Genomic DNA, 26241 nt, shown 5'->3' with positions numbered 1-26241 from the left:
GATGAAAAAGGCAGGTTTAAAAAGGGGCCGACACGGGGGGCATTATATCACTTTCGAATTACGCTTGTTCTTGTGCGTATAAACATATGTACACACAACGTACAAGATGTATATATAATGTACATGTGTGGGGCACGATTAGCACATGGAGAAAACGAGGAAAGCTCTTTTATGTGAATAATTTGACAAGAGTAAATTAACAAAATTTGCATGTGTACTGTACACTCGTTGCTAATTCAGAGGTTAAAAAAAATATACAGTTTGTCACGGATGGTGTGCATTCAAATGTGCGGAGACACGCAGGGGGGAAAGCGCGTCGCACAGAATAATTTCCACAGATCGGGGAATCGAAATATACGTAAATATATCAAATGATGAGATTATCTTTTAAAGGAGTTATGTCCCGAACTGGCCGATTAAAGCGAGGGCGACGAAGCGAAACGATGCAATCTTTTTTTTTTTTTTTTTTTTTTTTTTTTTTTTTTTTTTTTAAACATCTCTAAAGAGTAAGAGGTTAAAGAATAAAAGGTTAAAGAGTGAAAGGTTAAAGAGTGAAAGGTTAAAGAGTAAAAGGTTAAAGAGTAAAATGTTAAAATAAAAGGTTAAAAGAATAAAAGAGTAAAAAAAATAAAAAACAAAATTCACTTTTGTGTATTAACTTTTCCCCCAAAAGAGATAGTTAAAAATGCTGACATTTAAAAAAAAATGAATGAACAATAAGAATATATATATCTGCAGAGCGGGTAACCATTTGTATATTATGATAATATAAATGCCAAAAAATAAGAGCCCCCTCGCCCCCCTGAAAATTTAAGCAAAAGGGGAAACTACACACTGTAATTCTCTTCACACAGAATGACACCAATTTTCTGCCTCACATTTTAGCAACTTTATTTGCCAACAAAAATGAGTAACGTCGTGCACACTTCAATTTTCTATAACAATGGCACTTGCTTCCACAGCATTGGATTTTTATTTTATTATTTTATTTTATTTTTTTTTTTTGTGCCTCTTTAGTTGACTATTAAATTTGTTCTAGGGGCATTATATATAAATATATTATGTACGTATTATATACATATTTATTTTCCCGTTCTTTTCCTGTTTTTTCCCTTTTTTTTTTTTTTTTTTTTTTTGTTTTTGTTCTTTTCCGTTTTTCAATTTCGTTCCCTTTGTTTTCCGTTTTTTTTATATATTTAAAAAAAAAAATAACTGGTATTGCCAGATGAATTTCATTTGCTACCATATATATTAAATAAGTGTGGGGGAAATCAGCTTGGAAAATGCCCTGCATGGCGTTGGAGTAACTTTTGTTTTTTCACCCAAGCAAGGAAAAGAAAGCCTGTTGGCATCCTGGGAATGCCACTTGGCAACTAAGCCATACGTTGGCTTTGTCATCCCTTTTTGCAGCCTTGCACACTGACAACACATACTGCACATTGACCAAGCCCTTTGTACATTATCGCAACCGTTGCTTGCAATATATCCCAAGCTGTGGCAGAGGCACCCCCGCAGGAGGTTGAAGAATTCCTCTTTTTTGGCGCTCCAAACGAGGATGGGCACAACTCTCTGATCATTTCGTTTTCTGCGCACTTGATTGAAGCCATTGCGAGCGCATGGCTTGACAGAACGAGGGGAATTCTCTTATCTTCGTTGTCACTCTTGAGTTCGTTTTATCACTCGTGGACCTGTTCTATTGCACGGGTGTTGTTTTTTCCATTTCGGGCGGCCCTCTTGACGGTGCTCGAGTACACGGAAAATGCCCCTGCAAAATGGACTTGGAATATGGAGGTTCGAGGAGCTTTGGCGCATACATGTGCCGGAAGGAGGAAAAAACACCGCTCAGTTACAACAAAAAATATAGCGCAGAGATAGAGGAAGCGGAGGAAAGGAATAAGAAGGATAAGCACGAAGACTCGAGGAACACTCGCCCGCTGTTCACCAATTGCAATTTCTACATTGACGATTTTGTAAGTCTCTATTCAATTTATAACAAATGTGATAAGGACCATAAGAAGGATGAAGAGGTAGAGGAGGAAAAGGAGCGGGAGAGCCCTTCCCAAAGGACAACATTGTACAGAGGCCAAGAGGAACACAAACTGGATCCCCACAACGAATGGAATAATTTAACGACCCACGCGGATGACAAGACAGTAGATAGGTACCACAACAACCTGAACAATCAGGGAGAGTGTAGTACGCCTTATAACAACTGCGATTTGGATGAAAATAATTATGCTAATTTTTGGAGCAATGATTTTGAAAGGACAGAATTAATCAAGTTACACGATCGCCCTGTCCAAATAGGAGATATGAGTTTAGAGAGAACCCCAACAAAAAGTACCCTCTACGGTTTGCCAGAAACTTTGCAAAATAATTATACAAGTAGGGAAAGGAACAAGTTTGATACTTTTGTGAAACGTTACGAAACAGTGCAGACGAGCAAGAAAAATGTGCAAGCATCCTACATTAACAAAAAAGAGCAGATAGAAATAATGATTGTACAGAATGGGGGGGTTATACATAATGCTTTAACAAACAAGGTGACTCACATAATTAGCAACAATATGGCATTAGGTTCAAAGAAATATATGGATTATAAAAAGGCAATAAAAAAGTCGAAAGTTTTTATAGTAGTAGATAAATATATTTTCGATTGCGTTAAATTTAGATGCAGATTTCCAGAACAGTCATACTTACCTTCATTGCTACGTCATAACAGTAGACAAATAACTGAATTCTTTCCCTTCAAGAAGAGGAGGATGTATACAATTGGGAAGGTACATTCCTTGGACGCTTCCAATATCTGTGCACAAAATAATACACCCGTTTCGACTCAGCTCCAAGAGAAACACAATTCTATTGCAGTAAAATTCTCTGAGAAGGATTTCATGAGTGATGACAACCTTTCAGGGAAATTTCTCAGAGAAAGCATACAAAGCGACAAACACCTGCTAATGTTGAACATGCAAATGAGCTATACAAATTTGAAGAATTACCTTGTGTGTAACTCCTCTGAATATTTCAAAAGGCTACGCGTAATTTACCAGAAGAAAGAATTAGAGGAAAACGCCTTCCCCAATGTGGGTGCCAATTTGTACATGAACAGGAACACGTTTGAAGATTTTGCAAGGAATCATAGAATATTACGCCATCTGAATGACGAGGAAATTAACTGGATTAAAAAAAAGAGCCAGTTGAATATAAATATAAAAAACATATGGGAAAATGATATGATTCATTTATTTTTCGACATTGTGTTGAGGACGAAGGATAACGAGGAAGTGGGTGCTTCTATGGAGTGCAGATCACGTGAAGAGGAGAAAAAAGAGGGGATCAGATGCAAGAGCGAGGATGTTAGTAGTTCGGAAAAAAGTGAAGGATTAAGCGAAAGTAACTATAACCACTTGCCCGGTGGAGGATACCCCTCGGAAAAATTAATCGATAGCGTGGACGCTTACTTACACAAGTCTAGATTGTACATTTTGGGAAATTGGAAATACATAAGTCGTGAGTTTTTTAAATTTCAAGATATAAATGAAAAGGATAAACGGAAATGTGTCTATCTGTACATTGACTTCGACAACTATTTCCTAAATGCAAGTGTGAAGAGCGCATGTGAACAGTGTGACAATAACAAAAAAATAGGAAGTAACGAAATATTATGTGTATGTCACAGCTTAAAGAAGGAAGACAGTTATAGTATTGTAAGTGCTACCAATTATTGGGGGAAAAAAAATAAAATCCACAAAGGGATGGTAAAATGGGAAGTAACCAATATGCATAAAGACAACATTCGTTTTGTAAAATATGATTTTGGCAACATCCTAAGGTGTAGTTATTTGTTTCTACTCGTCCTCATCAATTATTCAAAGAATGTGAGGGTACTATCAGTCGACGAATCCATTGTCCAATTATTTTACGAAAATGAGGAGGACCTGTTCTTAACGGCTAAACAGATAGCGGAAGATATTTACAACTTAACCAACCTTAGTGTGTCCATAGGAATTTCCTCCAACTTGTCAATGTCTAGGAAAGCTCTAAAGTTTTGCAAAAAACGCTTTTTATTTTTTGATTATTACCATCATTTTTGTATATTTATTATGGGGAAATATTTCCTCGGCGAAGGAATAGATGAACAGATAAACCGTGAGGGACATGCCCATAGTGTCACTTCACAAGATAATTTTGAGGAAAGAACGGCACGTACCGAAGAGGGGGATGATATAGTGAGGGAAGAGAATTACGCTGCTGAGGGGGGTCAATCCAAGAATGAGCCACTGAATTGTGAAGAGTTGAAAAATCTATTCGATGAGTATGTCGCATCGGCTGTTGCTGAAGGAAACCAAGTGAATGGAACTTGTGATGCTACCACTTCGAGCCACTCGGATTTGTACTTTCTGAACGCCATGAAAGAGAAAAGGGATCCACGGGTGGACTCTATTTTTAACAAATTCGTTCAAGCTAACAGAGCCAACTTGGAACACATAACGAGCACCTTCTTCGACCGAGTCATTCACCCCATAAGTAGATTCTTCTTTTTCTACAAAAAAAAGGAACACTATTTGGACGTATTAAGACAGTTAAATTATTTGAGTGGTCAGTTTATTCATTTCAACATTTATCATTTGCCTGTGGATGAGAGAGCAGCGCCCATCTTACCATGTGATCAAGTATCGGAAGATGTTTTCATAAAATCTAAAAAAAAAGAGATCGACCCCATTGAAGGTAAAAAGAGCATAAATATAAGTGTGAACTATGGAGTACGCTTCCAAAACATTAACGATTTTTATTTTCTGATTTATTTTATGACAAAGCAGTTATATATCCGACTAAGGATTAATAGCCTCAAAGCCAAAAGTCTACATGTGCATTTTTTTCTCAATGAGGAAGGAGAAAATGTGGATCCGGTAAAATATTTAGGAAGGGGAAAGGTAAGCAGGGTGAATAGCAGAATTAACCTTAGCCATTATACGGACAATTTTTTTGTATATTTTTTCAAAGTGATTTACACCTTCGATGTCCTGGCTAGTAGATTGAGAGACCTCAGGGGCGTTCAAATTGTGTGCTCCGATGTTGTAAGCGCTGACGCGATTCGGGCTCTTGCCAAGAGAAGCATTCTGTCCTACTTTCCCGTGGGGGGGAAAGGGAACATGAAGGATGAGAAGGAAATCAAGCTAGGAGTAGACGAAGGAGCCCACGTCATCGCACCAAACATGCGAGATGCACAAGTCCATCCCATCCGGGAGAAAAACGCCAATGATGACGAGAAAAGAACAAGGCATATTCTGCGACACCATCGCTGTGGCCATGGTGGGAAATCCAAACGAAGGAACTCCGTACCCCTGGTGAATGGCAGATGCGCAAAAAGCATCCTTTGCTACTTTGTCAACACGAAAAATGCTGAAGCGGAGGCCGAGAAAAAGGTCGACATATCGAGCGATAAATGTGTTCCTTTTTCATTTAAAAGTGGAGCAAAAAAAAACAAAAAAAAAATTAATAAAAAGAAGAATAATGGCAGTGTGAGAAGAGCGACAAATTCTTTATCGCCCAGCAGCTGTAGAATTCTGAAGAAAATAAAAACCGTAAGAAATTATAAAATCCTCGATTTTTTCCCGAGCATTTTCCTAAAGCAAAGAAGTCAAGGCAATACCACTACTAAACACAATGATCCTCATGTGAAGAAATGGATAGACCGAAATACGCTGACGACGGACAAAAACATATTCGATAGCATAATTAACAAAAGGGTGAAGAAGGAGGTCCATATTAAGGAGGAATTCAATTGCTGTTATGTTAGTTATAGGAACATCCTTCAAGCAGTGATGGAAAAACAGAAAAGTCTAACCACCATGTGTGAGAATCAGTATGTGTGGGCAAACGAATCCCGGAATGATACGATTTTTTCGCACTCCTACATCATTGTCTCTCTCTATGCCATGAATCGAGAAAGCGAAAAAGGTATCCTTTACAGCTATACCAAAGAAATAATTTCTTCCTACATTTCCCATTTTAACAATTTACATCGCAATCACGACTGCAGAAATAATGCAACAGATAGGTATTACCTCCTGAAATTCATTGCCGCCGTTGTGGACAGCTTATGTGAGGAGTTGCACCGCAGGAGGCTTCTCGATGTGCTTCACAAATTTTTGAAAAACTTTAAGCATGTTTGGTGCTTGACCTATGCCGAAGACGGCAGGGACAAGGGGAACGAGAAGAGCACCTTCCCACCGTTATTTCACCGAATTATGGTGAAATACGGCGTGTACTAGTTCCGTGCGTGGAGAGTCGCACCCCCCCCCCCCCTGCTACAGCAGTGTGAGCAGTATAATAAGTGTGCTCTCCTATATCTGGCGAAGGGGAAATCTCCAATTTTTTAGTACCCCCCGCGTGTGTTCATGGGTATAGTGTATGGTGTGCGGATTGTATTCTTCCATGATATTTTTGATTTGCCGAAAGGATTCCCTTTTTCTTTTTTTTTTTTTCCAACTGAAACATTGGGAATTACCAATTTGATTAGCATTTTTTAAAAAAGCAACGATTTTGTTTAGCCTCAGTTTTTTTTTTTTTGTACCCCCACGGGGTGTCAAATATATTTTTTTTATCTTTTCGAATGTGTCGTCGCGCATAAGGATGAGTGATTACACGCAACGGTGAAAATTGCTCGATCGCTCAATCGAATCATTGTAGAGGGGAAAGGACTGAAATGGAACTTCGTGTTAGAGGGAGGTGATCTGGTTTTTATAGTTTTTCAAAAAAGGGGCACGTGTCGGGGAATGCTCCCACTGGACGTTCATTTAAAGAAAGGGTTAAAGGGGAATACGTATCTATGTGGTCAGGTTTAGGGGGGTGGAAGTGCATGCGTACGTGTACACAAACCTTAGCGAATTGAAGGTGCGCATGCTAATGATTGCTTATTCGAGAACTTCTCATCGGCTTGTTTGTGTGCCGGTTTGCTTGCTTGTTCAGGTTTTTTTTTTTTTTTTTTTTTTTTTTTTTTTTTTTTCCTCACGTTGACAATTGAGCACTTTAACAATTTGTTGCTTTCGCTGTTTCAACTTTGAAGTGGAATACTCTCCTCCACTGTGTGTTCAGCCTTTTCTATTTTTACGCCAAAGCTGTACCTCTGTTTGGCGTAGCTGCGAGCACTTTAAAGGAGAAATACATATATGTGCGTTCACGACGCTCTGTATTTGACAAATATATGGGCGTAGCTGTAACTAACGGCGTAGCCTGTGTCGGGAAAGGCGCCCCCCTCCCCAAAAAAAAAAACGCCACAACACCTGGGATAACTACCGTGCGCACTTCACCCAGAATGAGAATTTGCAAGCAGATTGACCCCGTGATCGACATCGTGATCATCGGTTTTGGCGTGCGGAGCCAACTGTTCGTTGATAAGTTTCTTCGGAAAAATGAGCTCAAGGGAGTAAACATAATAATCATCTGCAAAGACAACTTCGTGTTTTTAGATGACTACGTACAATGTGAAGAGACCTGCAGAGAGAGCTACACGGATGTGTACAATTTTTGCAAAAACAGAAACATACTCTTTATAAATGAAAAGGTGCATTACGTACATACAGAAAGTCGGAGCATCTTTTTTGCTTCAGACAGGAATCCCTTGAATTATGATTTCATGTTGTGCGACTTTGACTTTAAGAGCTCCGATTTGTTTAATACCGACATGTCTCACATGAATATATACCCTTTTCGAAATAAGAATTTGTTTTTTTATCACGTTCATGTGATGTACTTAGCTCTGATGCAGTCGACAAAGAAGGAGGAGAAAAGAACTGATGTTCGTCTATATCGTCAGTGCAAAAGAGCGCTCCTTCAGGCGATCCCTTTGAAGAGATTCCTTAACTTCTATTCGTACAATGATAGGTACGTGGACGATATTTTCAGTGTCTACGGGGAGGCGAAGCTTTCCCCTTCGATTAGCGATGGTGGTGCACATATGAGAAGTGAAGTGGCAGCAGGATACCCAATTAATGGGAAGAGTATTTTCGTCGATGCCCCTCTAGAAGGCAACCGCGCAGACGAAGATGCCACCCCCCGTATCCTCCTAATAAGTGATAACAACCCGTTCGGGAAGTGCTTATATTCGGAGATGGATAAGCAGCTACGCAGAATAAGTGCACAGGTTCATTTACTGTACGTTCATGTGGCTTCTTCGGAGAAGGAAAAGCTAGACTTCCCCTGCAGGGACTACCTACTGGTGAGGGAAATAAGGGGAGTAAAAGAAGAGGGAGAAATTAAAGAAATAAAATTTGTGGACATTCATGATAAGGAAATTATAATAAGATATGATGAGTGCATAAACATCACAGGGATGAGATACCCGTCTTATGTATTATCATTTGGAGGAGACGCCACAAAGTGCTTGTCTGTGAATACCTTTTGTCAGTGTACAACAGATGACTATCTTTATCTGCTTAACCAAATAAAGAATTACGATGATTATGCAGTGTGTGAGACCGTTTACCTGAACATATACAACAAGGTGCATGGGAATGAGTACATCAGTATAGAACATGTTAAAGATTACATACTCACAGGGGATGCAGATGATGAATTGGGGGTTTCCTATTTACTACCCCCGACCCCGAACCTCTTTAATCATACTGTAAATTATTCCTACCGAATCGTATCGTACATATTAAGAAGGAGCTACTCATACATATCAAGGAACCGCTTTCTACAAAATGGGGTAGTCTCCATAATGTACAGAAAAAGGGAAATCGAAAAGTACATAAATGGATGCATAGCTAGTGGTGGTAGGGAAGTGTTTTCCTCTCCTTCCATAAGAACATTTTCTCTGCCAATTCTCAAAAGAGCTTCTCACTATGTTGAACTCCTAAGAGGAAGACTTCTTTCGGGAGATAGAACAAACATTCCCATTTATGGACAGAGAGAATCTCACAAGGACGATGAGCCATCTGCTCTAAACCGCAGTGATAGTGGTAGCACTGCGGCGAGTAGAAGTGGAAGCAATAACAGAAATGAGGAAGTATCCATCCGTAAGAAATGTGCACCCAGTGGAAGCTCCCAAAGGGAAAGGAGAACAAATTCCTCTCTTCCAGAATACATGTACCGTGCATATGAAGAGGAATATGAAAGGAGATTACTTGTTAGTAAAGAAACGGCCTATCGAGTGTATCAGGAAGAGGGAGAAAACGGAACAACCATAACGATAATTGTGCAGGATGGCAGTGTTCACAAGGGAACCCCTTCTCACTCCGATACAAAGAGAGAAAAGGTAAATTCATATATTAAAGAAAGTATCGAGAAAATAATTAACCGAAATACATGTGGAGGATGTGGATCAAAGGTTCCTTCAAATGTTCTATCGAATTCATTGAAAGGCTTATCTGTGTACAACTCACCAAATGTGTTCCTAGGAATTGAAGCATGTGATGACTGCTGCATATTTGTACATAGTAAATCTAAAAGGGGAGAAGAAAGCCCTGCACTTGTCCAAACAATAGATTTTTTCAAATCATTTATCGATGATGAATATATATTAGGGGAAATAATTGCCATTCATTGTTTATCTGATGTGTACAGCATGGGAGGAACAGGAATCTGTGCCTTGTGCGTACTGATTGTGAAGGATAACATTGAGAAGAAGCTACAACAGAGATTACAGAATATTTTAACTGGGTGTTGCCAGAAGTTGAAAGAGGAGAAATGTGTCTTGAGTGGGGGTCATACCTGTGCGGGAAATGAGAATTATGTCGGTTTGGCAGTCACGGGAAAGGTGAAAAAGAGGCGTATTTCCAACGTGGACACTCCCAGGGAGGATTGCAAAGATAAACTGTATAAGGAGAAACGCCGAAAGGGAGAGGTAAATCCCCGGAAATCTGGAACGGTCACAAGTGGTGTACGTAATGAAGAACAGATAGGTCTACCCGAGGATGACCTACCCCTTGTTAGCAAAGAACATAGGGATGCATTCGAAAGACACCAAATGATGAAGGAAAATTACCTATTCCTACCCAAGGGAAGCGGAAGTGTAAAGGCGGGTGACATAATAATTACCACAAAAATGTTCGGCTTCGGCTTCATCATGGCTGCACATATATGTAAAAAGGCCAAAGCTAGATGGATTTACATCTGCCTTGATGAAATGCTCCTCTCAAATAGGAAGAGTGGGTTATACCTTTTGCAAAATAATAATGCTAAAGCTTGCACCGATGTAACTGGGTTTGGAATCCTAGGCCACCTGAACGAAATGATCAAATGCTCTAGGAGGGAAATTTATTTTGCTTCACATATGAAAAAGAAATCCCTGCACACAACATCACAAAGGAAGATACTTGAAGGGAGAAATAAAAGAATGGATGATGGAGAAAATGACCAGGTGAAGGAACCTCCCATGAATCTCATCGGAGCAAAGATAAATCTCAAGAGCTTTATAGTCGCAGAAGGAGTTGAAGAGTGCATCGAAAATAATATTTTCTCTTCCATGTACAAGAAAAATCACTACTTGTGCAATAATATTATAAATTTGGAGGAAGCTTCACTGAGTGAGCGCTATGGACTTTTGTTTGACCCGCAGACCAGTGGGGGCCTCATGGCCATTGTGGAAAGGGAGAGGGCCCACCAAATTTTAGCAGACTTAAAGAACATGGGGTACTCCAACTGTTCCGCAGTAGGGGAAATTATAAATGTGCAAGATTATAAGTTTAAGGGGGTACCCATAAATCAGGTTTCTTTGGACGATTATTTGGACACGACGAATTCTGTGTATATAGAATGTTGAGAGGTTGAGTGTAATTGCGTGGAGGGGAACAGTTAATTTAATATACCTGGGTATCTTCCTCGTTCCGTTAGAAGTAGAACCATCCCATCTGGCAGAATCGATTCTAACAAGGGACATTTTTTTTTTTTTTTTTTTTTTTTTTTTTTGGCACGCCCTCACATTCACTCCGCCCAGCCGTCTGCTCGAAAATGCATATACTAGCATCACTCCCGAGGGGGGGAATCCTTTTACAGCTTTTGATGTAAACTGTATTACGTTCACTTTGTGTAACTTTTTAAAGGATATTTATTTTATAAAAAAAAAAAATTCTTTTACAAAAAAAAAAAAAAAAAAAAAAAAAAAAAAAAAAAGACCACATGTATATATAGCGGCTCACGTGTGATGCAAAGGAGGCATCCTTTTTCGGTTGGCACTAAAATGTACATACGCTGTGGAAATAATAGTAATTACGTTTTTACTGAATTAGGTAAAGTGTTGTAGAAGTGTGTGTGTGGGGGGGAGAATAGGAAAGGGATAACCATAGATTATCTGTCACGGGTTATGTCCACACATGGTGGCAAATTAAAAAAAAAAAAAAAAGTATACACGCGTACATTATATATTTATGTGTATATATACCCCGTATCTATATCATGGGGGAGTTAAGAGCGACAGGATCCAAACTAAATACACTCATACTGGTCGAGGTTCAACTCGCGCTTGAGCCTGTCCTCAATTTCGTCCTTCCTATTTAGTAGCTGCAACTTCCGCATCTTAACCTTGAGGGCGTTCATCTTGAACAAAACACAGAGGTAAGTAAGCGAAAAGAGGAGAGGCAAAAAGACAATGACAAAAATGATAAGGAATATGAGAATAATGGAATCAGTCGTATTAATATAAAAATGAACATTGGTAAGTTCCATACCGTGAAAATCATTTTCATCAGAGTATAAACAAATAAGATAGTTTTCATTTGTTTGTAAATTATCGCTTTTTATAAAAGGAATATAATAATCTGTTGAAGATTTATCATCACTGGAAAAAAAGTACTGTACAACATTTTTCGTTATATTGGACTTATCGGTTCTTTTTATTTTCTCCAATGCACCTGCACCGAGAATGGCATAATTCCAAAAGGGAGGACACTTCTTCTCCTTATCATCAATATTACGAGCAAATTTCACAAAAATAATTCGATTGTACGAGGTTATATATTCCCCTTTGATAATTAATTTGTATTCCCAATTGGAAGTTAAAAAGGATTTTGTGTAAATAACATCGTATTCATTAATATTTCTCTCTATGTTCATTGGGTATGAATTAAAAATAACCTTTCCTAAATAGTATGGTTTTTCCTCCATGGAATTGTAACATATGTGCAAATCTAAAGGTGGCTTTTCATCTTTGGATTTCTTTTTATTATTAGTAAAATATACTACAGTATTTTCTGTATTGACTACAACTGGAACGTTGAAGGATTCAAAGAGCTTCTCTAAATAGGCCTGGGATATTTCTAGGTATAAAAATAAATTTCGGATAGAGTAATTATTTTCCTTATAACAGACTTTGTATACATTTTCTGGGGAAAAAATATTACTGGGACATTTTTCCTTTTTATTTTTTACTAAGTCCTTCTTCAATAAAAATGTTAAACATATGGTTTCGTTTTTTTCCTTTGGGTACTTTGACCAATCTCCCGCTATTTTAAGGTAACTTTTCCCCTTGGGGAAATATAACATGTTGTCTGGCTCTACATTTTTTTGTATCCTCACTGTTACTACCAGATCCTGTAAAGATGGCTTCGCCACGTATTTGTACAAGTGCGTCTTATCAATATGGATATTGCAGTCATAGTATTTTATTTTTGTTAAAGCCTGGGCGTATTCTATTTTTTCGAACTCTTCACATGAGCAGTGTGGCAAACCCAAGAGGAGTACAAGAAGTACAAGGGGCAGAATGGTCTTAGCGTAAACAAGTAGAGGAATGAGTGCGCGGAGGAGGGGGAGAGGGATACACATGCTCAGTGGGGGTTGTCATTAGAGTTGGCGGGGGAGGATATGTTCAGTAGCAAGGGGACCAGCCGAGGTTGCCAATAAAATGTACCTAGCATGCCAGTAACCACTATGACTCTGCTGCTATGAGGTGTAGTGGCGATGAACTCGACATGTCGTGAACCGACTGCCTCCGACTTGGGTGGAAGGTGGGGGCACAGTTCTGTGTTTGTTTCTCGCACGGGGTCTAGTGACTGGGAAAATATCATCTGGTGAAGGAGGATACGTAGGTATGTACAGATTGGGTTATGGAGAAATACGGCATGCACGTAAAAAACAAGTGACCTGGCTAATATGTATCGCCTTGCAGGGCGAATGTGCAAGAGCTATGCCTCCTGTTTGACTGGCTCAAATACCTACCTACATAATGTTTCACTTCATCCTACAGTTGTAGTGTTCCGTTCACTTGGAAGAGGCATCTGTACATGGGCGGGTTTTTGCTTTTTTGTGCCTTTCTCCCTTTGATAATTCTATTTTCTCCGTTTGCTCTCAAAATAGGGAATCACAATTGGGGGGGAAAATGATAAATCAAGTAGCATCGCGATTTTATGGTTCTTCACGAAAATGGTATTTAAATAGTTTAAATAAAGGAAAAAATAAAAATAAAGAGGAGGCGGGGTGGGAGATAGAGAATTCTACAGAATTTTGGGGATTTATCTCCTTCAAATGGAAAGCTAACCATCAGTGTAAAAAATAATGGTAATTTAATTTTTATAAAATTTTTTCCTCCTTATAAATAATGCAGCCCTTTTTGCGCAACTTAGTTGATGTATTAAAAAAAAAAAAAAAAAAAAAAAGAAAAAAAAGAAAAAAGAAAAAAGAAAAAAGTCCAAATTGTAATGTCGCATTGGTATACCTTTCAACAAATTTGGAAAACTTTCTCTGCGTTTGTATGGCAGGTGGGCGTCACGAAGGCATTATTTTGTACAACGAATCCGCACAAGAACTGCATTTTGCCTGCTTATCGAGGACGCGGCAAGAGGATCATATGCACAAAGGAACGATAACCATTGCCTTTAATAATTATTCATTCGTAGGAAAATTATACATTTTTACATACAGATTATATGTGTATATATATATGTATATATTCTTCTATATACATGTGCGATATTTGAAGTTTTTTCTGGGTCAATACGTCTGCGTGTGCCCAGGTACGTATGTTTACATGTAAATTTGTATACGCGCAAATGTAGGCACAACTATATATTTATATATATTTATATATTTATATATATATGTATGTATATATAAATTCATGTATATTATGTACATAATGGGACTATACATGGCGCATCCTTGCTGCAGGTGTATATGGGCAGAAATAATGCGGCACAAAAAAAAAAAAAAAAAAAAAAAAAAAAAAAAGTCATACATTTTGGGAAAGAGAAACAATATTTTACAGGAATTCATACATATGTACGCGTTGCTGCGCACAGCATACATATTTGAAGGTACACATGTAAATAAATACGTAGATATATTTACTTATATATACGAGGATAAATATAGCACATGCTGTGATGACTTTTATTTGCATGGTGATACATTGTACTGAGGGGTGGGTGTTAATGGCGAGAATTATCTCCTACACCTTTCCTTCCTTCCGTTTTTTCGGTGGTTTATATTTAATATGAAAGGTGATTTTTTTTTTTTTTTTTTAAAGTGGAAGAATTATATATATTAGTGTCAAGCCGGGAATATGTATATCCTGGCAGAATGGTATAAGACAGGTTTGTGAAAATGGGGACTCCGTCGTCTTCTCTTCGGTTGAGACTCCGATTGGAACTTCCATATGGTTACCACTTGATTCCTTATGCGTTACTACTGGGCCATTTGGGACCATGACGTCACGCTGCAACTGGGACCGTAAACACTGCCGGAACGTTTCACAAAAAAAGGTGGGTGCACAAATCTTCTGCACAACCAAAGTGTGAATGAGTATGAGCTTGTCCAGTTAAATCCACAAGTGAGCATCAATCACCTTTTTTTTTCTTTTTTTTTTTTCCCCCTCCTGTGTCAGGTTATATGGCTTATATGTGCAAAGTGCGTGTAGGTGTATACAACAAAATGGAAGGTGCATATATATAATATATATAGCTACATATGTATTACATAAGCCTTTGCTTTGTGGTGGAATGGCGACCGAGATTCTAACCCTCCGCGAGGCTTAATTTCCTAACCCACAATGTGTGTGTGGGGGGTGTATCGGAGCTAAAAATTACGAGTTCCCTTTCTCGCCCAATAAACACTTGAATACGCAATTCTTCTCATTCCTGGAGTGTCTTAAAATATACAGAATGTTCATGTCGTCCATAATGTTTACGTCGGGCATGAGCAGCTTGAACTCGTTTAGAAATTCCTTTTCATGGGTGGTTAGTCCTATGGATAGACATTCGCAATTCATCTTTAGTACATCCTTCTTCAGTTTATATTCCTCCATCTCGACTATGTCGAAACAGTTCTGATAATTCACTTCGTAATTTCCTACGGTCTTAATTTCGTTAAGCACAAATTTATGATGTAGCAATTCGGACAATAATTTAAAATCTTCCTTGGTTAGCTTTTTATTTTTTTTTATTTTTTTTTTTATTTTCTCAATTTCGTTCTTCTTATCTACATCCAACATTTTATACTTTATACTGTCTTCAATATCGCAGTACTCATGTAAGTACTGATTATTTTCAGGCAGCATATCTTTAATGAAGAAGTTCTTCCCATTCGTGTTGCTAAATGAGTTGTTTGAGTTCATTCGACTTATTGTACCTTTCATTAATTGTTTTTTCTGTATGCACAAATTGTCATAATCCCTTTGCTCTTTTTCCTCTTCATCTTTCTTATCCTCCTTTTCTTTTTTGTTCATGCTCCTATCCATTATTTCGATTTGTTTTTTAAATTGTTTATATTCGGCTGATTCTTCTACTCCATCGTCCTCATCCTCATCCTCTTCTTCTTCTTCCTTCTTCTTGTCGTTTTTCAGATGACTGTATAATTCATTTATTCCGCGTTCTTCCTCCTTGGCGTTAATTCCATTTATCATTCCATGATTGCTATCCTGTGCATAATTTTCGTGTTCTTTTTTCAAGTTATGCCGACGCTCATAGGGAGAGTATTTTTCAATGTTATTTTTATTGTTCTTACTTTTGTTTTTGTGTTTGTTTCTGTACATGGTGCAGCTTCTTTTTTCGATGACCTCTTCGAATTCCTCTTCTTCCTCCTTTTTATTCATTGCTATGAATGTAATGTCGGAGTAGGACTTGTCCTGGTTAGGTTCCTCTTCATTTATTTCAATCTTTTCATCTTTAATATTTTCTTTCTCTCCTTTATTAACCCTAACTGCTTTCGTCTTATTATAATCATCTGAACAATGGGGAGTCGTCTTCTCTCCACTCTGCAAATTTATTACTTCCTTCCTTTGGGATGTAGCTTCTTCCCCTTCTTTCACCCCATTGCATCCTTTCATGAATTTTATTTTCTGCTCTTCTGCTCCTTTGCCATCGCACGTATTTTTTCCCCTTTGGGTAGCGTCCGCTTCGCTAATCTCTGTTTCCTCCGCACTCTGCGCTTCTCGCTTGATCGCTTCGACCTTCTCCTCCGTGGGTTCGTTCTCATCCCTCTCGTCATTCACGACATTCACGTTATTTACAACGTTAACGTTATTTACAACGTTCACTTGATTTGCCTCCTTATTCTTCTCCTTATTACTCTCGTTTCCACTCACTGCTGCTTTTTTTACCCTTTCTTCCTCCCTCTCATCATCTGTTTCGTCCTCCGACTCCTCTTCTTCTTCCTCCTCCTCCTCATCACTGTCGTCGTCATCATACTCATCAAAATCCTCCTCATCGTCATTCCCCATGATGATCTCCGTTCCGGTCCTTTTCATTGCACTGAACAATTGTTCCTGCAAAGGGAAATTTCCAAATTTGCTTTCCTCATTTTCTACCATCTCTTCATTTATTACGCTGTCGAAGCTATTTTCGGTTTCCCTTTTTTTTTCTTCTTCATCTCTGTGGTGTTTGCTCATTTCTATCATTCGGTCAATTAGGTTATCTCCTTCGTCGAAGTCATCCTCCGTTTCGTCTTCGTTTGTGTGTATATTTTTTTTTGGGGAGGCTTGTGCTCTTGAAATGGGATGCTTTTCCTTCTCCCCAGATTCTTCATTTCCTGCATGGAGAATGTGTTGATGAAATTCCTCATGTAGAGCTTCTTGGCGTGCTCCTTCCGTGGCCATCACGTTGGTTTCCTTCTCTCCCGATACGATTTTGTCTACCCTCGTTTCCTCATTCCTGCCGAGGAACTTATCCATGCAGAACTCGAAACTTTCATTGGTCATTTCCATCTTTTCATTTCCGCACATTTCCATAGATGGGTGATCTGACATTCGACTTAGCAGTGCAGCTTCTTTTCCCAGCTCCTCCTGCTCCTGTTGTATGTCCTCCTTTTTATTTTCGTCCTTATCCGCCCCGTAAAGTTTCCACTTGATGAAATTCAATTGGTAGTTAAAATAATTCGCCTTTCGTTCACTTTTCGGCGAATCTCTGGCCTCTCCATTCTCCTCTCCTGGTTCGACCAAGTGCGAGGTTTGGACAGACACTTCACCTGGCATATCGCCGTCAGTTTGATCGAACACTTTGTCAGGTATTTCCCCATCCGTTCTGCCAAACTTGTCAACATGATGGACAAGATTTCCCTCTACGCCTTCCTCCACGTCGTACTTTTTCTCATTTTTCGCCTCGGAATCCTTACCTACTGAAACAGCGTAAGAAGGCAAGACCTGTACATGCGGGGCAATATTACTGGATGCTTCTTTCACCACCTTTCCTGCATTTCCAACTTGTTCAACCAATTTATCAATCTTCTGCTCCCCTGAAGAGTTCTTTCCTGTGTGGATTCCCTTTTTTTTCCTTTTCCTCTTTTTAAACACCTGCACGAAGTAAACATTCTTCGTCGATTTCTCAACGAAAAAATTTTTTATAAATTCTTTATTCTCTGGAGAATGCATTTTCTCCTCAAGAAAATAATTCACACACATTTTAGTGTTGTAAAGATTATAGGTGCTTTTGTCGGAGTATAAATCATACACATTTGAATTAATCCTGCGTTTAAGTTCCCTGTCCATGTCAGGTAAATAATTGTATTCGTTTTCTCTCTTCCTCAATTTATCCATAATACAATTGATGGTGTATTTTCTTCTTTCTAATTCAAGTATATTATTGATTATATTTTCATCGTTATTGTCTAGCTTGATGGTTCCGTCGAGAATATTCTCTATTTTGATCCTATCAAATTCAATGTTACTGTGTAAATCACTATCTTCATCGTCCTCATCGGGATTGGACAGGTTGTTTTTTCCTCCTTCTCTTTTTATTTTGCTTAACTTCATTTTTCGGGAAATGATATTTTCTATTTGTGTTATTTTTCGCAATTCGTTTTCATTGCAGAGGGTGTCTTCATTGTGCGTGTTTCTGTGATGAGTGTAGTACTCTTGGCTTCGATTTCTACTATGCAGGTGGTGGTGTTTTTTTTTTTTTTTTTTTTTTTTTAACCTGTATTTGTTGTACATGTAATAATCGCTTCCTTCATCTTCTTGCAAATACTCTAATTTCTTTTCCCCTCTGTGGAACATCCCTGCGTGTGGAAGTTTTCCCGACATAGTTGCATTGTTGCGTCTATTAAGGAGGGCGCGTTGATCGCGACAAAGCTTACTCAACTTCGCCCTCCTGTTGTTATCGTTGTAATATGTGCGATATTGATTTCGCCTATGCTCATCATCAATGTAATATCCATCTGACACGCTCTCGTCTCCGTGGCCATCACGCCTTCCACTTCCTCCTCTTGCTCTAGATGTACCCCCCATTCCGCTCTCATATTCGTCATCGTGTGAGTCCCTACCAAATGGATACTTATTATAAATAAGGTTTGTCCTTCCTCCGTCTCCTCCCTTTCTGCCTGTTCCACTGCCACTTAGCATTTGTTCATTCGGAGGATAATCCCCGATAGGATATCCTCCTCCCTTTGTCTTCATGATGTATTCCCTGGAGGTTGGGTAATTGTTTACGGATGACATGCCCATGGAAGAATTCACTACAACGTTCTTATTATATTTATCCAACATCAATTTGTAGTTGTTGCTACTGCTTTGAAGCAGGTGTTGCTGCTGATGGTGATGATGTTGCTGGAGCTCTCTTTGGTATTCGCGCATGTGAATTAGATTTCTATCATCTCTTCTCCTTTCTATTTGGGTCACACTCATAGAACCACTTCTAAATGCGCTAGCCCCCTCCATCGTAGTTCCCCTATGCCTCTGCTTCGCACTTTCATAAGGCATCATCATGTACTTATCATCTTGGTACACCTTATCCACATCAATGTAGTCGACCATTTGCTCCTGCTTCTTTCCACCTGGGAGGAATGAATTCCCTGTTCTGTCCTCGTGGGCATCATTGTGAAAATTCAGCAGTGCATTTTTTTTTTTTAAAAAAATTTTCTTCTTCCAATCGTAATCTACAGCGTTCGCTCCATTGGCGCCACTGGCAGCACGTTGGCTGTACACATGGCAGTTGTTCCTCTGGTGTATGTCATCCAGATCGACCGAATCATTCACATTTGTTCTGCCTTTACTGTTCATATTTAATTGTTCATACATTCGATATTTCTTTTCTTGTAATTCTTCGATATCTATAACATAATTCGTCAAATTTGCGTGTGCTTTTTCTGATGGTATTTTTGTGCGTATATTTGAAAAGCCATTTTGATCGACTGACATTAGGGTATTCGTTTTAGAAGGCATTTTCAAACTTGTGTTGCTAGCGGAATTATCATAATGCAAGCCTTTACACTTGGAAAATGAGTCGTGATAATAATTGTTACTGGGTACCCCTACGCTGTTGCTACCATAATACTGCATATATTTATTTGATACCATAGTTGGTGTGGAGTCAATAATTCTCCTTTTATAATTCATATCGACCTTCCTAATAAATTCAATTTTGTTGCTACTTACACTCATTTTTGGCCTCCTCACCCAACAATCTTCTGTATTTACGGGGGAAGAATAGAAAGTCAAGGCGCCACCTGGTGTTACGCCAGTCGTTCCCTTTCCTGCGGATGATGAGGAAGCCCTCATAATTGTTGATGATATTCCTCCTACAGGAGCAGAATCGATTGCTAATCGGCCAACCACCCCGCCTCCTCCCTGATTAACTGCTCCACTACATCCTATTCCCCCGTTATAATAATCAACATCTTCATATAAATCTGTAATGGAAATATCCCCTTCCGTTTTCTTTTTATTGCCATAATAATATACATCATTTGGGGTGGCATATTTCTGCCCATTCATAATGTTACTATTGGGCGGTGAAAAAAACATGCCCCTAAAATCTTTCTTTTTCTGTTCGGCTGGCATTGCTCCTTTCTTCTCATCAATCCTGCCTTCCTTAATTTTCATGTCGAAATAATTTCTCATCACATGCTTTGCACGGTTCTCCTTGGCAATAGGATCATACTGATTAGGAGGGAAAAAATTCTTATTTCCTCTGTGGTATAGATTGTAAGCAATATTGTTATTCAAGTTGAATGGGTTACTATAGGTGACTCTTTTATCGTTACGCACGTTCGTCACATACCTTTCCACGCTCTTCCCTCCGTCAGAGACATTACCGCTAACCGCACGATCCCTGGACCACATGTGATATTTATCCGACAAACTATTCCCTCTGCAGCTATCTTCCCGACAGGTATCATCGTGGCAACAATTTTCCTGCAAAGAACTCTGCGCACAATTCCCTTGACTTAACCCCAACACTTTGGAGTTCTTGAAAAGGTTATATTTATTCCTGCGGGGTGCTTCGAAATTTCCGGGCCTCGGCCAGCCGTACGGGTCCGTGGTGAGGACCAATTCATCACGGTGATGCTCATCACGGTGATGCTCATCACGATGATGTTCATCACGATGATGTTCATCACGATGATGTTCATCACGATGATGTTCATCACGATGATGTTCATCACGATGACCATCGTAGTGATCATTACGACTGTCGTCTTGATCGTGATGATGGTGTCTGTCCTCGTCGTACCCTTCACACACATGCTCCTCCACTTGCCCACCATCCACGTCGCTCTGGGCACTCTTGTGTTCTCCACCTTCGTGCACACCAGAAGCACAACAGGTACATTCCCCATCAGATATATTGTTCCGTATTAAGTTATCCTTGCTGTAAATAAGCATTTTTTTATTTCCCTCGAAAATTCCAATGTCAAAAGTTTCGTAGTTGCTATTAACATTCCGTACCCCATCATGTGGATTTTTGAACATTTCTTTTTTAAAGGCATGTTCCATAACGTAGGGATTGCATGTCGTGTTCATCTCCCCCCTGAGGCTGCCCTTACCATCGTTCTGGTCGCAGTCGGTGTCATCTACACGTCTGAACGGTTTAAAGCACGTGGTTATGTCACCGCTGCAGTTGGCATAGGAGTCAACATTGGAATTTACATTAACGCTCTCCCTAACCTTTGCGTTACTTTCCTCCTCGTCGTCGTTATCGCTCCTCCGAAAATTGATAGAATCCTTGTTGAAAGTACTTCTATTCATAAAGGAATAATTAAGGAACTTTTTCCTCTGACTACGCACCCTGCTATAGACAGTATTTTTGTGTTTTGATTTATTGTATGTGTAGTTTCTATTTGAATATTGACGATAGGAATTGTTGTTCATCCAGGTATCGCCTCCCATGGCGTCAGTATTATGTGAGAAATAGTTTTCTACGTCAGAGTTGCTTTTAGTTAGTTCTGCGCTCTTCCCTTCCAGGCTATCATTACTGACGTAAATGTCGCTGTGGTCGAAACTGTTTTGGACACTATCGAGAGTTCCACAGCCGCCACTGCCATCGTCTTCTCCATTTTCGTTTTTCTCATGGGCATAGTTTCCACTACCACCGTTAGCACTAATTGAATTAGTACTTCCCTTGTTGTCGTTCCTTAGGTTGTTTACCGTATCGTCGTTTCCATCACTTCGACACACAGTGCTCGGTGCGCCCGACTTCCTGGTCTCCTTCTTTGGAACTTTGTGAAGAGTGGAGTAGTACTCGTGCAAATTTCCTTTGTTACGAAAAAATTCAAACCCATCATGTTCACCTGAATAACTTATGCTTCGAATATATTTCAAATCGCTAAGAGGCATGTGCCCAATATTCTCATAATCATTCCTGTGGAATCCCTTTCTGCTCGTAGCACTCTTCGCCTCTTCGCTCTCCACATGTTCATTATCCACGTTCACGACGTACCATTCATCCTCCTCCTTTGCGCAAGCATGCCATTTCCTCTCATTCATTTCATTTCCCCCTAAATCATTAAACGAGTCATCTTTCTTTTGATCCGTGTTTCTCAAATGATTGTAACATTTCATGTTGTCATAATCGTTCCTCTTTCCTTCCCAGCGGTCTTTCCTCTTTTCCTTCTGTGCCTTTGAACACTCATTGTCTAAATTTACGAGTTCATTTGTCTCTGATCTATCTTCCACCTCCGGCATTTTCTCCCCATCATTCTTATGTGACTCTCCCTGGTTGCACTTGTTATTAATTTCGTTGGTGATTTCACAGTTTTTTTTTTGTTCACTGGATGGGAAAGTTTCCCAAGTGTCAAACATATCCAGAGAATTTCTCAGATTCTCTGTTTGGCTTTTCCTTTCTTTATTATCGAAATATTCTTTTAGTTCGAATGGAGATGCATAGGCATGGAGACTTCCACATCTTCTACTAAAGGGTGCAGTCAGATGGTCATCGTCTTTTCCCATTTCTGTGGATTCATATTTTCTTCCTCCTCCACCTTCTCCTCCTTCTTCGTTGTTGTTCGTTATGAATTTTGATATTTTTGAGAAAAAATTCTTCAGTCGAAATTTATCGTAACTAAATTTTCTCTCGTCAAATGGATGTTTCTCTCCGATGTGTGTTTCTGTTGGGTTCTTTTGGTGTTCCTCGTCTGACTGGGCACTTTGATCCCCCGTCGCATCTGCTACATGATCACCAACATGAATGTTAGGATGATGGAAGGGGTCATGACCCAGGTACTTTCCACTATGCTCGCCACTACTTCCTGCGCATGGATCGCTTCCCGTATTGCACTCAACCTCGCATTCTTCATTACGTGCTTTGCTTCTTCGCAGAACTTCCACTTGCCCCTTCGTACTGCCAGTCACTTTATCATCTTCTTTTGCCTGATGGTGTTGCGCATCCTCCGCGGTTGATGGTGCCAATCCCCATGTCGCCTTATCTTCCTCCTTGGCGGAGACACTTTTCTCCGTTCTCCGCGCGGCGCCGGCAGAAGTGTTACCCTGACTGGACCTCGGTTTGTTAATGCCAAATATGTCAAAGTTGTCGTAATCATTACTTCCATCCACATTTTGAAGGGGCTCCAAAAATTTCGAAATTTCACCCTGGCTATTCATGTAGCTGTTATTGTCTAGGTAGTAATTTTTCTTGTACAAGTTATTATTAGTTTTCTTGTTCCTCCGACTTTTCGCATTCTTGGCACTCATGGGGCTATTTTTTTGGGAGGCGCCTTGAAGACCTTCCGTGGGGAAAATGGATGCATGTGCGATAGCGAAATAATTCTTCTCCAATAAATTCTCGTGCCTCAATGTATCCGTTTCAAATGGAATACTATTATCGTAAAACAATTTGGCCGATTTGTATGGATTTTCACTTGTGTCGTAGTTCTGTTCACTCTCCATCAGCAGATCATGTTCGCTCTCCACTTGGTTTCCGTTTCTACTATGAATGTCCTTGTTAATTGCGTCGTTGCTAATTGCGTCGTTGCTATTTATGTTGTTGCTAATTATGTTGTTGCTAATTATGTTGCTGCTAGGTATGTTGGTGCTGATGCTCATACTATTACTGGCATTCTGATTGGAATTTTTTTCCACGTTGGCGAAGTTTTCCTCTATCACGGGTTGCTCGCATGCAATTGTCTCATCGTTGTTCTTTTCTTTTTCATATGTGGCGTAGAGCGATCCGAAAAGGTTTAAATTGCTTTTGGATATTTCCGTTTCGGATGACTTATGCATGCTTTTGAAAGGTTGTTTACGTAACGTCGATGCTCACGCTTGAGATTATCGTTGTGGTTAGGGTTGCTCTAACCTGCTTGATTATTCCCCCTTTTCTCCTTCCTCGTTAAAACAAGGGAGCAGACGGTTCACGAATTTGGAACTTTACTCATATGCCCTTGCATATTTTTGCCATATGCACAGGGTTGTTTCTACACGATTTCCATGCAACACGTGTAGATGTTGTAGACAATTCAAACAAATACAACGTACATACGTGTGGGAATATAGGCACTTTGATTTTAATCTTACTTTTTTACACAAAAAAAAATATTATGGGAAAAAAAAAAAAAAAAGAAAAAAGAAAGAATTATCTTTGCTAACTACTACCCCCAATTTTGCCGACGTGAACTGCTCATCATGTGCAAATAGACAAGGGTTGAGCAAAAAATTAAAATAAAACAAGAAGAATAAACAAAATGAACAAAATGTTGGTGGATAAATGTGATGGGCCGTGTGTTAGGAGATAATGTTTCTCAAAAAAAAATTTTACAGAAAATGTTTGTAACTGTCTCCCTCCGCGCATACATACACTATACGTTGTTATCCGCATAAGGGGGGGCGGAGTGAGATGTTGCGCGCACTGGTCGCATTCTTGAAGCTCCAAAGTTTTTCCTCTTATGCCGCATCCTTCAGTTTTAATGAAGGACACATTATAAAAATATACACGGCTGAGGCGCAAATGTGCAAAAAGGCAAATTCGCAGATATTCGCCCGCAGTCGTTCGCTCGCAGAAGGATGTGCAGAAGCTATTACGCACAAGCTTTGGCGTAAACAAATGTATAAAACTTAAACTTGGTGCGAGAATGAAGGCCACCTTAAATGGGGTTGCGAATCTCACATTCTTCCTCCACTATTTTGGCATACATTCAAGATTAACGCGAAATGCACACGTTCATTCTGGACCTACTTTTGAAGGTAACCAAAAATAATGCAAAAAATGCAAAAAATGCAAAAAATGCAAAAAGCGCAAATAACGCAAAAAACGTAAAAAACGCAAAAAAAAACAGGAAACGCAAAAAAAAAACAGAAAACGCAAAAAAAAGCAGAAAACACAAAAAACACCAAAAAAGCAAGAAACGCAAAAAATTGTCCAAAATAAGAACAAAGGTTAGTGGAAATGTATTCCACCTGGGTGTTCGGTTGCTTCTCAAGGTCGCGCGCGCAACACGTACACGCTAATAAAATTTTAATGGTTCTGTTTACACGTACAATAATTTCTTCACGCACAATCATAAACCCTGTAAGATGATGCACGCAGAAATATTTTCCTGGGGGTGGCATATGCTACCAAACTAAAAGTGCGCGCGTGCGAGAGTTGCGTACACGAGCTCTTCACATATCCATGAGTTGTAATACATACGAATATTTCCTATGGAACCGTATACATAAAAGCAAATAAGCATATGCAAGGCCACATATAAAGGGTTATAAACATATGTACATGTGAAATTACATGGAATGAATGTAACAAAAGTGATAACGAAACATAATAAAAATAATCTAAAAAAATGGAATAAATCCTCTATAAATTCATCATTTTTTTTTTAACATAAAAAACAGAGATGGACCTCAGCCTCAAAAAAATATAATAAATAATTAATAATCAGGAGTAAGCAATATTTTAAGGGAAAAAAATTATTTTTTAAATTGACAAAAAAATTGTACCAAAAATTTTTTTTTTTTTTTGATATAATACAATACGTTGTATTTTTTTACGCAAAAAAAAAAAAATAAAATAAAATAGGTTCACGTGAACACCATAATACGTGTGGCAGTGCCCGTGATACGTGGCATACCATGCGCATACACGTAATAAGCGCAAAAATACAGATATGCACGTAAATATTTTATATATAAAATAAGTATATACTTATGCTTATATTCGTACAATTTGTGCCTCCTTGCGCGAGTTCACATATGTATGCATATTTGCGCGTCGCCATTTACGTACGCTCCTTGGGCGCGCACCTCGCGAGGCTTTGCCTAACTGCGGCGATTAGGACTGCGCATTGCACAAGTCTGGTTTCATCCTTACTGGAAAGCATTTTTTGTATTTGTAAAATTTTCTTCCAATAAGTTCTCTCTTTAAAAAATTTTTTGTATAGTAAGGGACCAAGTGTTACACTTAAACCGGTTAAATATAACTGGCTTTTATGTCATTTTCATACAGAAGTATTTTTTTTTTTTTTTTTTGGTGGTAGGGGGGAAAAATTAGCGTACTCTTGCGGGGCGTATCTTTTTTATATGGCGGTAGGGATATATATTGGGGGAGTGCAGGTGCCCGCCACCCCGATAGGCGTGAAATAGGTTATTAATACACCGTGTATACAAATATG

General features: G+C 39.1%; 4 protein-coding genes across 4 annotated transcripts; 2 read left to right on the top strand and 2 right to left on the bottom strand.

Annotated features, from left to right (window-relative positions):
- Positions 1-1772: 1772 nt before the first annotated feature.
- Positions 1773-6275, top strand: PKNH_0708500 (DNA repair protein REV1, putative; the record flags this gene model as incomplete). Its single annotated transcript, XM_002258342.1, has 1 exon — positions 1773-6275. One exon carries the CDS (start codon positions 1773-1775, stop codon positions 6273-6275), a length of 4503 nt encoding a protein of 1500 aa, XP_002258378.1.
- Positions 6276-7318: 1043 nt separating this feature from the next.
- PKNH_0708400 (selenide water dikinase, putative) lies at positions 7319-10768 on the top strand (the record flags this gene model as incomplete). Its single annotated transcript, XM_002258341.1, has 1 exon — positions 7319-10768. The coding sequence occupies one exon, from the start codon at positions 7319-7321 to the stop codon at positions 10766-10768; it is 3450 nt and encodes a 1149-aa protein (XP_002258377.1).
- Positions 10769-11430: 662 nt separating this feature from the next.
- Positions 11431-12765, bottom strand: PKNH_0708300 (conserved protein, unknown function; the record flags this gene model as incomplete). The annotated part of the gene is made up of 1 exon (XM_002258340.1): positions 11431-12765. The coding sequence occupies one exon, from the start codon at positions 12763-12765 to the stop codon at positions 11431-11433; it is 1335 nt and encodes a 444-aa protein (XP_002258376.1).
- Positions 12766-15019: 2254 nt separating this feature from the next.
- On the bottom strand, positions 15020-23863 carry PKNH_0708200 (conserved Plasmodium protein, unknown function; the record flags this gene model as incomplete). The annotated part of the gene is made up of 1 exon (XM_002258339.1): positions 15020-23863. The coding sequence occupies one exon, from the start codon at positions 23861-23863 to the stop codon at positions 15020-15022; it is 8844 nt and encodes a 2947-aa protein (XP_002258375.1).
- Positions 23864-26241: the final 2378 nt, after the last annotated feature.

This window comes from Plasmodium knowlesi (assembly GCF_000006355.2).
Source record: "Plasmodium knowlesi strain H genome assembly, chromosome: 7".
Classification (NCBI taxonomy): Eukaryota; Apicomplexa; class Aconoidasida; order Haemosporida; family Plasmodiidae; genus Plasmodium; species Plasmodium knowlesi.
This window is presented reverse-complemented; position numbering and strand designations above follow the sequence as displayed.